General features: G+C 43.3%; 1 protein-coding gene across 9 annotated transcripts in view; it reads left to right on the forward strand.

Moving 5' to 3' along the window:
• RREB1 (ras responsive element binding protein 1) overlaps positions 1 to 13354 on the forward strand; it is a 127712-nt gene that overhangs the window by 59627 nt on the left and 54731 nt on the right. For all 9 annotated transcript variants that reach the window (XR_003993671.1, XR_003993673.1, XM_030500872.1 and 6 more), the window contains 2 exons: positions 2796 to 2885; positions 4067 to 4230. Coding sequence is in view for 7 of the 9 variants with exons in the window: in XM_030500872.1 (XP_030356732.1) it covers positions 2796 to 2885; positions 4067 to 4230 (254 nt within the window). In the remaining 2 variants the exon portion in view is untranslated. The remainder of the gene's footprint in view (positions 1 to 2795; positions 2886 to 4066; positions 4231 to 13354) is intronic.

A 13354-nucleotide genomic window follows, 5' to 3' on the forward strand; every position in this document is an offset into this window, starting at 1 on the left:
GTTCTCACATCAACCTGCATCCACTTTAACTTCTCATTTGCTTTGCTCTCGAAGAAAATAAAAAGTGTGATAAAGGGGTTTCTTTGAGCTGGATTGAAACAAACAGACCTAATGCACAACTGCAAAAGCATTTGCCATCAGTTGAATGCAGCGCAGTCGTGCCAGCTTGACTTACTGAAGGGAGAGTAGCTAACAAATTAGCTGCTAATTCTGTCTTCCAGTTCAGGAAGTGTGTTTTCACCAGCTTGGCTCCAGTGGGGGAGCTGAGTGCTATGTTTTAAATTTGTGAGTGGGGGTGCTTTTACAGTAGGGATGCTAATATTTTTTGGTCTGGATTGGGTCAGTCAACAGCATTCCTGTTGTAGCTACCCTGGATTTGCTTGAGCTGTGTTATGGTATGCGGCATGTACCCTGTGTGACTATTGGAGAAAGTTTGGGTTTTAGTTAATAATAAACCCCAGGTTCAATACTAATCAGCTCTGGCCGAGCTATAGTGTGTTTCTGATCTTTGCTTCAAGGTGAACCAGTAATTATTCTATCTTCTGTTAATTTGCTAATTTGAAGAGCAGGCAGTCTAGAAAGCAGGCTTTGGAACAATCAAGTGCATTCTATGTAGAACTGCAGCACTTGGTTAAGGGGGGGGTGTGTGTGTGTGTGCAAATAATAAAAGTAGTAGGTTGATAATTTCACAGAAATACCCTGGGGATTAAACACCATCTAAACTGTCAGCACAGCTGCAGGGATTTTCCTCATGGCACAGTGTGTTTGTTCTCTGTCCTGAGCCAACTTTAACAGAGTTGCAGTGTAATTGGAGCTAAGCATTACTGCACAGAAAGGTGACATATAGTAAAATTGAAGTTGTATAAGTAAGATGGAATAAGTGTGTACAAATTATATGTTTGCATATAAACAGGATGGGGGGCACTGAGATAATGAATTGTAATTTTCTTGGGATGTTTAAACTTCATAATGGCAGCCTTTCTTGCTTGCTTTCTAATGTTTTGCAAGTAATAGTACGTGAGGCCTTGGCCTGTGTGCGTGGGCTACAGTGATTACCTTTAGGATGGAGAGCCCTGAAATACAGTTAGAAAAAGATGTACATGAGAAATGGTAGGGAGGAGTGGGAGAACCTAATTGTTCCAGTCCCAGTCCTTTTAAAAGTGAAGTCACAAGTTTTGTTTGCTTCGTGCAAAATGGGAAAATAGCTCTTCATCCATGTCCACATGTGAAAACGCAGAGTTGGTTTTTAATAGGGGTCTCTGTAGAATGGTTCGCCAAGTCATGTAGGAGGGGATATTGCTTTTTTGAGACTAAAAAAATGCTTTCTAGAACACTGTGTCAGCATCTTTCCTCCAGATATGCCAGATAATTTGTCACAGAAACTTGGGTTAGTCATTCTCAGTGTTCACCGCAAATGCTTGTGTGCGACAGTCTGGAAATGGTTGCTTCTGAGTTGATGACTTTTGGAATGGCAGAGGGGGAAAAAAGTTGTGAGGAGAGGGGAAATGCACAGATACACGTATACCCATCAACTCCCTCCCAGCTAAAGAGCTACTGCTAAAGAGCTAAAGCTCCCTTTTTTGCTTGTTTTCATGGTTTTACTGATGATACTTAAAATAGCCAGCAAAGAGGTTCAGTAGAACATATCCTTTTGGCATAATTATTATACTTTCCCATCATTCACGCAGAGATGGTTTTTGTACTCTCTTCTCACCAGAAGTGTAGTTAACAGGCAGTTAACAGGATCTATCTAGCTGGTGAAGATTTGCATAATTCTACAGAAAGCTGAGGTTTAATTTTCAACACCTTTTAATATGATGGTGGTGGTGCAAAAGCTGTGCCTGGGCTTCCAAGTGAGGTGGTGAAAATGCCCTTTATGTCACACAGTAGCCATCCTTGCGGACAATTCAGGCAAATGCCTTTGGTTCCTGTGAGAGTGCCATTTCATCCTTGGCTGAAAGAGTGGTGGCTTTGCTTGGTGTCTCAAGGGCATACTTAAACCAGGCTGAGCTCTTGGCCGGCTTCATTGTTTGTACTCGTGGTTTGACGATGGTTACTCCTGCTTCTCACCTGGGTGGAGAATAACCGGGTTCATAATGTGTTCATTTAGAGTCACGTACACTCCTGCATTGTCACCTCTTTCTCGCTATGATCTCATCAGATCTTGCAAGCTTGTGAAGGGTTGGGCCTGGCTGATGTGCCTGGATGGGATGCTTCCAGGAGAAACACAGGATGCTAAGGGAAATGGTGCTAGTGATTCAGTAAATGCTGCTCTTCCTTCTGAGTCAGCCACGGAGCAGAACAAACAGCCCCTAGAGAAGGGCACTGAGCTAGTGTCTTGCTGTTGAGATGGGGTGGAAAACCTGAAGTCCCTGAGATTTATGCTTATTAAAGCTCTTTTGGGAAGATTAGTGGCATTTGCTCACATATTCTGGCAGTGTTCCAGGGATTACTTTCTGCTCACCTAAATTCCTCCTGGCAGTTTGAGCTGGTCGCAGTAATTGCCTTCACTTCCTGTCCTAAACTGCTACTGCTCAGTATCCGTGTGCTGTTAAAACAGCTGCTGAACTTCTGCAGTAGTTGAAATGGCCCCTATTTATAAATTCAGAAGTTTCTGAAACTTCCATGAGGGATGTAGCAGGATGATAAACATATATGTGCAAGTTGTTGTGTTAGCAGTGGCAATAGCCTTTTATGCTTACAATGGAAGACATATTTCCATCCCCAGCAGTAACAGATTTGAGTTCTTTTATGTCAGTATTCCTCCTGATCTTTTTGTTTCGTTTTGTTCTCAGGAAACAAAAGAAGAGAAGTCTTCCTATACGTGTCCTCTGTGTGAAAAGATTTGCACTACACAGCACCAGCTAACTATGCACATTCGTCAGGTATGCAGAATACTAGCTCGATTTCTTACCGTTACTAGGAATGTCTGGTTTGCCAGAATGCATTTTGCAGTGGTAAAAAACAACTTCATGTGCAAACCAGAAATGCTTTATTGTTTAGTATAACTTTATTGTTTTGCTTTTCTTTTAGCCTTCCTCTTGTATTTTCTATTAAAAAAACCCCCACAACCTGAACCCCGAGGTGGGTACTTCCTTTCCTTCCGCAACACTAACCCCCAGCTTAGCTCGAACAAGGATGTGTGTCCTGTTCTGCATAGCGTAAGGTATCCCAAGGATCCGGAAAACCACTTCCATCAGGAGGCACAAGTCCTGTTTTGTTATCCTGTTTAAGTACAGATCTCTTTACTGATCATGCAAATTAAGAAGCAGGAAGACACAATTTTTAAATCATCTCAGTGTAGGAGAGGCTCTCAGTCCTTCATAGGGTCTAGCATTTAATTCTGCCTCACAACCTTGATGCACATTTTTGTCAGCTACAGGCCTTTTCTTACTCCTCTTGAAATATATGCATGCCTCATAAGGAGGTTTGGCCTTTTCTGTGTCAGAAATCTGTGAAGAAATCTTCAAGTCTGTGAATGCGAGTAAGAAAGAGTGGTGCGTATAGCACAGCAGCTAATGGCCATATTTTGGCCTGTAATGCATTCTTCTGGCCGTAGAAGTCTGCATGTACACTCAGGAGCAGTTTACTTTTGTTTCCTTACTACACAGTCAGTTTGAAATTAGTATCTTTAAAGAGTATTTGTTTTTAAGCGTCTTTCTTCTGCCACGAAGTTCATGATTACTTTCTCTTTCCGTTTCCCCCCTTACACTCACCCAACCCCAAGCCACTGCACATCTCAAAGTATCCCAAGGTACCATTACTCTGATGGGTTGTTTCTGAGTCTTTCTATCCTCTTCTGCTGCCCACCCAGCAGAAATGCATGTGGCAGGCATTGCAGGCTGTATGAAACAGCTGCTCATGCTGGTGCATTAAATAGTTAAAAATGAAGGGTGGGGGTGGAGTTGAGAGGGGAGGGCTGGGGAGGAAAGGTATATACAAGCACACCTTAATATAAGGTGTTGTGCTGAGTGGCTCTTTAAAGCTGCTTTTTAAATGTTGTCACTAATGTTTTACTGGCACTTCAGAAGGGGCATTCAATGAAAAATATCGTTGCTTTCTCTAGCATAACACTGACACTGGAGGGACAGACCATTCCTGCAGCATCTGTGGAAAGTCTCTGAGCTCAGCGAGCTCCCTTGATCGCCACATGCTGGTGCACTCAGGTGAAAGGCCTTATAAATGTTCAGTATGTGGACAGTCCTTCACCACCAATGGAAACATGCACAGGTGAGTGCTGATCGTGACCCAGGAGTTTGGAAAGAATTACAGAATAGGGGCTCTTTTGTTTCCTTGGAAGGACTTGCAAGCTAACTAAAGACACTTACTTGGACAGAAAATGTGGACTGTGTGTGATCTGCAAGTATGGCATCCCACACTCACACACACACATACTACAACTAAGTTGTGGGAGGAAGTCAGAATTGAGAAAGGTCTTCTAGCTCTCTTCACATATTATCAAGGGTTGCTACAGATATCCAGAAGTATTGCTTTTTCGGTTTTATTAGGAGTATTACTATTATTTTGACAAATGGGATGGATTTTTCTCCGAGGACAAAAATATATAGCCAAGCTATATAGAAACTTCTCATTTTGTAGCTTCACAGTCATGGATGAAAGTGGTTGTACTGGAATGTTTGTGGTGGTGGTGTGTGTTATATAGTTAGGTATCCAAGTGCCGTCATGAAGAAGATGCCTTTTCGGAGAAATTGATCTTGTTTCTAAATACATACATCAGTACTTGCTTGTACAGTAGACAACTTACTGCGCTATAGATCTGGGAAATTCTCTGTAACCCAAGTTGCCAAATGTATTTCATGTCGTTTCCTTCATAGGGATGTAGCAATATGTACAGTTGTCAACTGGGAAACAAAATGTTAAATCACATGGATGTTCCTTCCCCTCTCTCATCCCCCGATTCAGTATTCATTTATTTGCATGGGTGGAACACCTTGGAACTGATTAAGACTTTGAGAATTCCCACATAGCTTTAGTCCCCATATCAAAGAGTTTACAACCTACAAAGAAACTGCAAGGCAGGTGGGGGAAAGGAATATCACTTATAAACAAAAAGACGAGAGTGATGGTTCTGTGTGGGAGGGAAGAAATCTTGTTCCCTTGATTATTACCAGTCATTTTCCAAGCACTGTGTTATAGGTGGAATGAAAAAGGTGATTTCAGTGCCAATAGGAAAGATAACGTAATGCTGTGCAAAGGAAGCAATAGCTGCTTGCAGATTTACCTTTTCTGAATCATATTGTCCAGCTTAAACAGTTACATGAAAACAGAGGAGAAATGGGAGGGAAGACAGTTGTGGAATTCTTTATTTATTTAACTTTTACTTGATTGGAATTGGGGAGGATTGGAGAGAGAGACGTAAAATGAGAAGGGAAAGACAAAGATGTTCAGAGGAGATACTGGCCTTGGGCATTGAATAAATCACATGTCTGACTCATCTGACCTGAGGTGTTGCAAGCCGCATGTTTGCCAGACTGGGTCATTACTCTGTCTGCTGTGAGCATGGCAGGGTAGCTGCTAAGTTGCAGCTGATGCCACTGTCAGCATCCAAGGGTGAATTCCAATGGTGGGACTCTGGGGTAGTCAAACACTTGTGTCCAGGTCCTCAGCCTAGGCTGCTCGCTGAAGGACTGCTTGCGCGGTTTTTTGGCTTTTTGCTCACTAGGCATCTCCTCGTCCTCTCCCAGAAGCAGGAAAGGGTGGCTTCCGCTGAGACTTGACCGAGTCAAGGCCCCTTGAGGCCTATCAGATGTTGATGTAGTCACCTTCACTTATGCAGGTTTCCCCGTACAGCAACTCTTATTGTACTTTAGTAGCAAATTTGCCAGAATGGCCAGGCTCAGTGACTTGCCCAAAAGAAGTAAGTACCTATCAGAACCTTCTGATGAGAAGATTGTTTGGTTTTAATCTTTTCTCCTAATGAGATGTTGCTTGAAGTTACCAGGATGGAGTGCTGTGTTTCCTGTCTGCACTAAGAAAAGCCTAAGTTCATGCAAGGAAAATTGTCCTGTTCTTGCCATCTAATAGGTTCCTGTCTGCTCTTTAAAACTCCTCCTTGTGTAGACCCTCACCACAGCAGCTCAGTGGGACATTGCAGAAACCTGTTACTGACCTTGGTGGCACTGCAGCAAGTGGCCCCAGACCCCAGATAGGCAAGATCCTGAGCACACTGAAACAGGCTGGTTTTGCTAGAGGAGGGTTAGGGTTGGCAGGACCGTGCCACCATTTTTTTGCAGTAAATGACCTTTTCTTGTTGCTGTAACAGAATATAATAGTGAATCCTGTTGCTGAAGTGGTAAGCATGAATGTGCAAGTAGGCAGATGAGGATAAATGCAAAGTGAAATGAAATTTGTTATTTGGTGCTATGGCACACTCACGAGGAAGATACTCATATATTGCCCACCGGATACCTCCTTCCAAAACAGGTATTTCTAGATGATGTGAAGTAAATTCTTTCACAGGCATCTCAAACTTAGCTGCAGCATTAGGTCCAATGGCGTGCCAGTGCTGTGGCTGAATGCCTCTCACATCACATTCAAAACTGCTTCTGCTTCAAGATCGTGGATCAAGGACCTGCTTGCCAGGTCCTGCCTTGTGCTCAACTCCCGCAGGCCTTGCTTGTGGTGGTGCCATGTCTATTCTTCCGTGCCAGCTCGATGATAATACAAGTCCATCTTTCTCTGCTTTTGGGCACAGTTCCTTTATTGTTCACTATTTTTGTTCTACAGTATCTAAGTAGTGACGGATACATGCCAAAACAGCAAAGAGTAAGATTTGTAACATGTCCCTGGTAGCCAGCATGGTGATATCGCTGGAGCATTGCACAGAGTGTGGGGTCAGAGAAGTTGTAGGTTTAGCAGAAAGTTGTAAATGCGCTGGTAAAGAATCAACAATATACCTTGTGAAGGTCCTGCAGGAGCCTCCCAAGTATTGCTGCATTTCCACCACATATGCTCAGTGCATAGGAGAGGAGAGAGCGAGTTAAGTCTGCCAGTGTCTAAACAGGGGGAAAGATGCATAGTCACACGCTAGGCAGATCCTCCCTTCTTTTTCTACCCCTCTGCATTGTTCTGGCTTCTGTTTAACTGTCTATACAATTTTTTTTAATCCAGACTTTTAAAAGGTCTTTTAGGGGAAAAAGTCCAATGAGATGATTTGGTCCAGAGAAATATTGTGCCACGTGAGTGCTTATTGTTGTTCCATCTTCATTGTTGTTCCATCACAGGATGAAATTTCCAATCCATTTTTCCACCTCATAGGAGCCAGGTCATTAGACATTCAGCTGAGCGGAGGAGGGAAGGAGACAAGTTTTGGTTGCTTTTTTGGGTTAGAAAATACCAATGTTGCTGCACACTCTCAAATGCCCATCATCTCAATTGAAAGTAATTTTTCTCCACTCTTGCTTTATTCATGGAGAAAAACCCTTCCAGAGTTCTTATTTGTGGCTCTTTTTCATGATGGCAAAACTTTTTTGCAGAAGCCACACTCTTTGTGGAATGAGAATGCTATTTTCTGCCCATCTCTTCTCTAATTTAGCTGTGCTGGGGTGTTGCATGTACTCTTCTTCACCGTGAAACTGATGCTGCCCTTCCAGATTCCCACAATACATGCAGCACTTCATTTGTGAGTCATAGCCTCTCACATAAAGTCCATTTTCTTTTTGTTGTGCTCCTTGGCTCCTTGTCAACAAGTCAAGTTGAATGGGCAGACAGGGGTGGAGGGGGAAGGTTCTCTTGTGCAGCACCATTCAGAAAAAGAGGTTAAAACCTGCTTCCTTTTCTGACCAGGGTGGCTCTTGGCCAGGATTTTCAACAGGGAACCGAGAGCCCAGGGCATCCCAGAAGACTCTCGTACAGCTGCCAGGCTGCTCAGGAGTGGCCTCAGCGTCCTGTGGGGATAGTTGCAGTTGGAGAGAGCAAAGGTCTCTGGAAGGTGCTCAATGTCCAGAGCAAAAAGCTGATTTTCTCATTCTTCCGAATGTGCCATCGAGCTAACTGCCTCCATATCAGTGCTGCTTCTGCTGTTTGGGGAGGGTTGTTGCAATCTGGCACAGTAATGGGGGATCCATCAGTATCTGGTATCAGGAACAGGAGTTACTCAGGAGGAGCAAAGCTGGAGATGATGCTGAATTTTTTACAGAGATTTCTTTTTGACCAGTGCTGGAAAGAGCAAGTCTTCTTGGAAATGGCATGTGTTCTCTAGCATCAGAGACTGATTTGGAGATTTGGGGGGGGGGGTGTTTTCTTGGGGTTTTTTAGGAATTTGAAGTAAGGAGATCATAGTAGTTTTGAGTTCAAAAGCTTCTGTGATCATCAGTACATAAGAAAGTCTGCACTTTAGAATTGCTAATTCTTACGCTTTCACATTAGAGGCACAGACATTGTGGCTTTCTCTCGGTCACAGAAAATTAAAGTTGAATATTCTCAGTTCTCCAGCAGGAGCATGAACTATATGGAAGAAGCGTGTGTGATAGGTTCAATTACTAAAGGCTTTCTAAAGGCTTTCCATCTGTACTGTCACAGTAGCTCCCCAAGGAGTTTGTCTGCGAATAGTGCCAGCCCTGAGGAGCCTTTTGGGTCTCGAGACTGCCACCAAATAGGAGGATGCAAGCCTCTTATTCCATCTCCACTGCTGCATCTCCCCAGAATGCAGATAGAGGAATTAGGCTGCTGCTGTGGATTTTAGTGGTGGTGGTGGTTTGTAGGCATTAGCAAGGGAGCTTGAGATGGAGAAAAGACTTTGCTTGACTTACTGTGTTGCATTCCAGCAGAACATGAAGCAGGCTTCAGGGGGAAGGGCGATGCCTCCACTTGCTCCAGAAGGGTTTCCTTTGGGGGTAGGAGACTTTGCCAGCAGCTCCTTTTCTGTTCCTGTGACTGAGGATGGTCTGTGCCTATCACTTTAAAATCACATTTTCTTCCCTGCCAAAGATATGCTCTCCATGCAACTTGAAAATGTTACAGGATATAAATGCCAGAAGGGAGGTGAGGAATGACCTTCCTGCCAGTTTCCAGTGGGCAGCTATTAAAGGCCCTATGGCCAGTCTGAAAAGAGTGAGGGGCTAATACATGTGCTTCAGCCACAGTTTCTCCAGTTTGGTAAATGCAGCTGCAGTGTCAATAGCTGGTGTTTGCCAAGCTGTCCATATAAGTGTGTTAATGAAAACTGTTTCATATGAAACCAAAACATCGCAGGCACCAACCTTCTTTCTCTTTCTCCGTTCCCTACCCCATACCTAGCAAAATTCTTCTTAATGGCTTTTTATTTACATCCTACTTAGGTACTTGTGGGCTGTTTATGCACTGTCTGAGGAACAGGTCTCAAAGTTTGGGGATTTTTTTTTTTTTTTCCTTTTTTTTTTGGCACGTGCAGAACACCACATGCAACAACCACATGCAGAAGTCTTTGAAACTCAAATTGGAAGATCTGGATCGCAGAAGCTATGCTTTGAAGCATGCTTACAAAGGGTCCTATCAAAGAAGGTATTTCTTCTTTTAATTAAGAAGGCACTTTCATTCTCAATCTCATTTTCAGTGCTAGATAATTTTCCCAAACTTCTCTTGTTAATCTGCTTTAGAGAGACAAACAGCTGTTTCTATTATCAGGGGATGGTACTATTCTGATGTTCAAATTAAGTCTTTATTAAGCATCACTTTATGAGTGTGTATATGTTGCTGAGTGGGTTTTTTGAGGAGGATAGAAAACACACATGCTGGAGGGTAACCTGTGAGTTTTGATGTTTTAACTGGCCATCTTCACTGGCAGATGAAAAGCGTACGCTTGTAGGAGATTGTAACGTCCTGGTTGGAAGAGGAGTGTTGGATCCTGATAAAGGCATAGGGGTTGAGATGCATACGCTTCAATGATTTCCCCACTCTCTTTACCACAGGTCTGTGTTTCATTGGCAGGCACGCATACAGGCTGCCTGTGACTTTGCAAATACCCAGTAGGCAGAGCGTCCTCGAAATCTGGCTGAATCCATCCTCTCGCTGCATTCCACCTGTGAATTGCTCTTCTCTTATTTATGGCATTGGCCTGCTTCCAGTAAGTTGTGTGTGCTTTGTAGGGTGCAGTGCAGTAACAATGCCCAGCCTCTAAGTACAAATAGGACCTCTGCAGTGTAGCATGTGCAGTCTGGCATTTGCTGAAGATGGGAGTTTTTGGAGGCACAGCATAGCCAAATGTGATGATGAGCTGCTTTTCTTCCAGAAGAGGAGAGGAACTGCCTTACTACAACGTGGTTTGGTTTCTTGTGGTTTTAAAGATGGCCAAATGGAAATGTGGTGTTGACCGTTGGGTACCTTTGAAAAACTGAACATATAAGATCTTGAAGCTGAAAACAAACTCGCCATGCTGAAAATGGTTGACACTTCACACATGTGAAAAGGCCCCATCTTATTGTCTCGCACAATAGAAATGTCTCTGGTCATTTCCTAAGGAGCTTTTATTTCAATGTAGTAATTGGTAGGCAGTACTCTTAAATATGAAGTAGCAGGCTGTATTACAGGCTTTCAGATTCATTCCTTATACATGGGAGATGATTTAACCACTGTCAGCATGCTAGTGAAAGATAAGCTTCTGCTAATGCAAGTGCCCTAATTCTTGAACAGGGATAACAAACACAAAGGACTAATTTCTGCTTCTAGTAATTGATGACTGTAGTTGTAGGAGACAGGTGAGATGTGATAGCTATTTTGGTTTTCTTTGCAGTTTGAAAGTCTTTCTTACATTTCGGTAATACATTCTGTAAATGAGGATGGGGAAACAGGTGGAGGAAGTTTTTTTAGTCTCTCTTCCATCAGCAGATAAAGGCAGAGTAAATGTTTGGTATTCTGTTGGGATCCCCGTGTTTTGAAGAAGATTGGGGTGGGGAGAAGAAGGAAAGAAGGAAGGAAAGAAAGAAAAGGTCAGGCTTTTTCAACAACAGTATAGGAGCAAGAGTCTGTTTCTCAGTGTCTTTGGTGAGAATTAGAAGACTACAGTTTTTTAGCGGTCCCAAGCAGAATCTTTCGCTTGTCTCACTGTTGCTGAGTAGATTGCTCATTTTTTGTAAAGACTATATAAACTTCTATTTAATTCACATGACGTATAAATATGGTGCTCAAAAAAAACCCCTCCATAAATGTCTTCAGTGGTGGAGACTCTGAAGGAGCTCTTGTGCCACAGTATCTCTGTGAGAGCTGAAAGGAGATGCCATGATTTCAGACGCGTTATATGCTGCTTGTAGCCTTGGACAGTATCCCCCTTCAGTTATCATTAAAGAACAGCAAAGGAAGTTAACACAAAAACATGAATGCTGAGATCTGATTAGAATCAAGCGAAGCAAGGAAGTGCAGAGTTAAGATTTATACGCAGACCTTAATTAGCTCCATTGTTCTTGAGAACCGAAGCGTACACAATGAGGAACATTATACTTGCATCTCCAGAGCTCTTCAGTACCTAAACATGAGAGAGACTTCAGTGTGCTTTTTGGTCCTAGATTTTGCATGTGTTGCCTTTAAGTAATAGCTAAGTTGGATCTTGTACCTTGTAAGGTGGTGGGGTTTTGTGTCTTGATTTTCTGCAGGTGAAAAAAGAGGACACGCTGCTCTCAGTAAGTTCAGGTTTCTGGTGTGACTTGTGCTGAGGGGAAGGAGGTCTGACACAGCAGAGTAATACCACCCTCCTCACGGGCAATGACATAAATCTCTGTATAACAGAGCGTATTGAGCATAGCTTAGTGCTGCTTTGTTACCCATGTCACAGTTCAAATAAGCACAAGCCACTTGACAGATTAGACTCTAGTCACAGAGCACATGGCAGCGCGAGACCTTGATCTTTCCGCCTAAGTACCCTTTCAGGAACATCACCTCCTCTGAAGGTCTAGTATTCTCAGGGATGTTACCTCCCCTTCTCACCTTGAAGAGTTACAAAATAAATACAAGCCTTCACTTAGCAAACACTGGGAAATCCAGGCAGTCTTTGTGGGGAGGTGAGGTGCTTTTAGTCCTTTGCCATAAGACCCGCGTTAACGTGATTCTTGCAGAGATGTTAGCTCTCAAGGTTAACAAGTAACATGTTTTGCTGGCATTTCAGTTGGGGGTTTGTCTTCCAGCTTGTACTTTGATAGGGTGATTCTGTGTAGAAAATGCTGGTGGTGAGAAAGTTTGCTGGGAGAGTTTGTATGTTAAGGTAATCTTTGCTCAGCCTGTTGTGCATGCACATCAGAAATACCTGCATCGCTTCTCTGATGAATGTGTGCTCCCTCTGTTCCTCCCGTTGTTTGAAAAGACTCCTGGGCCAAGAGCCCACGAGAATGAGGAAAAGAGCTATCTCAAACTGCGTTTGTGGTAGCTATCGTTCCACCTTTAATGTATGTCTTCCAACTTTACCTTTTCTCCCCCTAGTACCTAACCTGCTCAACCTGTTCTAGTTCAGCATGCTGAAACCAGCAAACTGCAGAACGTACCCTCTCTCAGGGTCAGCAGGTTTTTTCCTCTTTCTTTTCTCCCCTCTTTTAAAAATAGGCTTATTCGTTAACAGCAGATTGTCAGCATTTGGCAAAATGTCTCTAGCTGTAAAAAAAAAATAAACAGTGAGGGGAATCTGATGTGTGGGCTTAGCAGAGCCTTTCACTCGTGTTTTTAAGCCATGATGCTCACTTGCTTGATGCACACAGCTTAGGCAAAGACATGGTCTAAAAGTAGTAGTGCCATCGTACAACTGGTAAATAGCACACACTATGCTAATACTGCTTTTTGTTTCTCGAGGGCATGTATAGATATGCTGAGTTCTTCATGCTGCTCTCTTAGCTGAAGTTTTCTAAGCACTCTCAGTGATTTTTTGATAAATCCTCAGCATTGGCTCTCCAGTGCTTCTTGTGGAAAGACGTTTTAAAACAGAGGAGGTGTATAACTTCTGTGTGTGTCTTTTTTGACACCCAGCCACCTCAGTGTGTTGTCTTTTCTTGACAGTCTCAAACTGAGGGTACAGAGAGTAAGGCAATCCATGTTGCTTATGGACTGCACCAAGATTAATTTCACTTGCGGGCAAAAGTTCCCAAACTCCTGTAAAGCAGTGCAAGTCACGCAGGGAATTCTGTTTCCAGCTACTACGCTTGGCTAAACAGACATGTAACAAGATGTGAGACCTTTTGCTAGTGCTTCTCTGCTCAGTGGGGGCATGCTGTGAGATCACCACTGGTGAGGAAGGAGGACCACATGTTCAGGAACAGGACAGGAAATGGGCTGAGCACGTGAAACCTCTTTTGCTAGGATGCCGTGTGCAGCGCTGGGAAAAGTTTGCACAACTTGTGTGTTGTGCAGTGATAACCTCTTACTTCCTTGCCCATCGAGT

This window comes from Strigops habroptila, chromosome 1 (genome assembly GCF_004027225.2).
Source record: "Strigops habroptila isolate Jane chromosome 1, bStrHab1.2.pri, whole genome shotgun sequence".
Lineage (NCBI taxonomy): Eukaryota > Metazoa > Chordata > Aves > Psittaciformes > Psittacidae > Strigops > Strigops habroptila.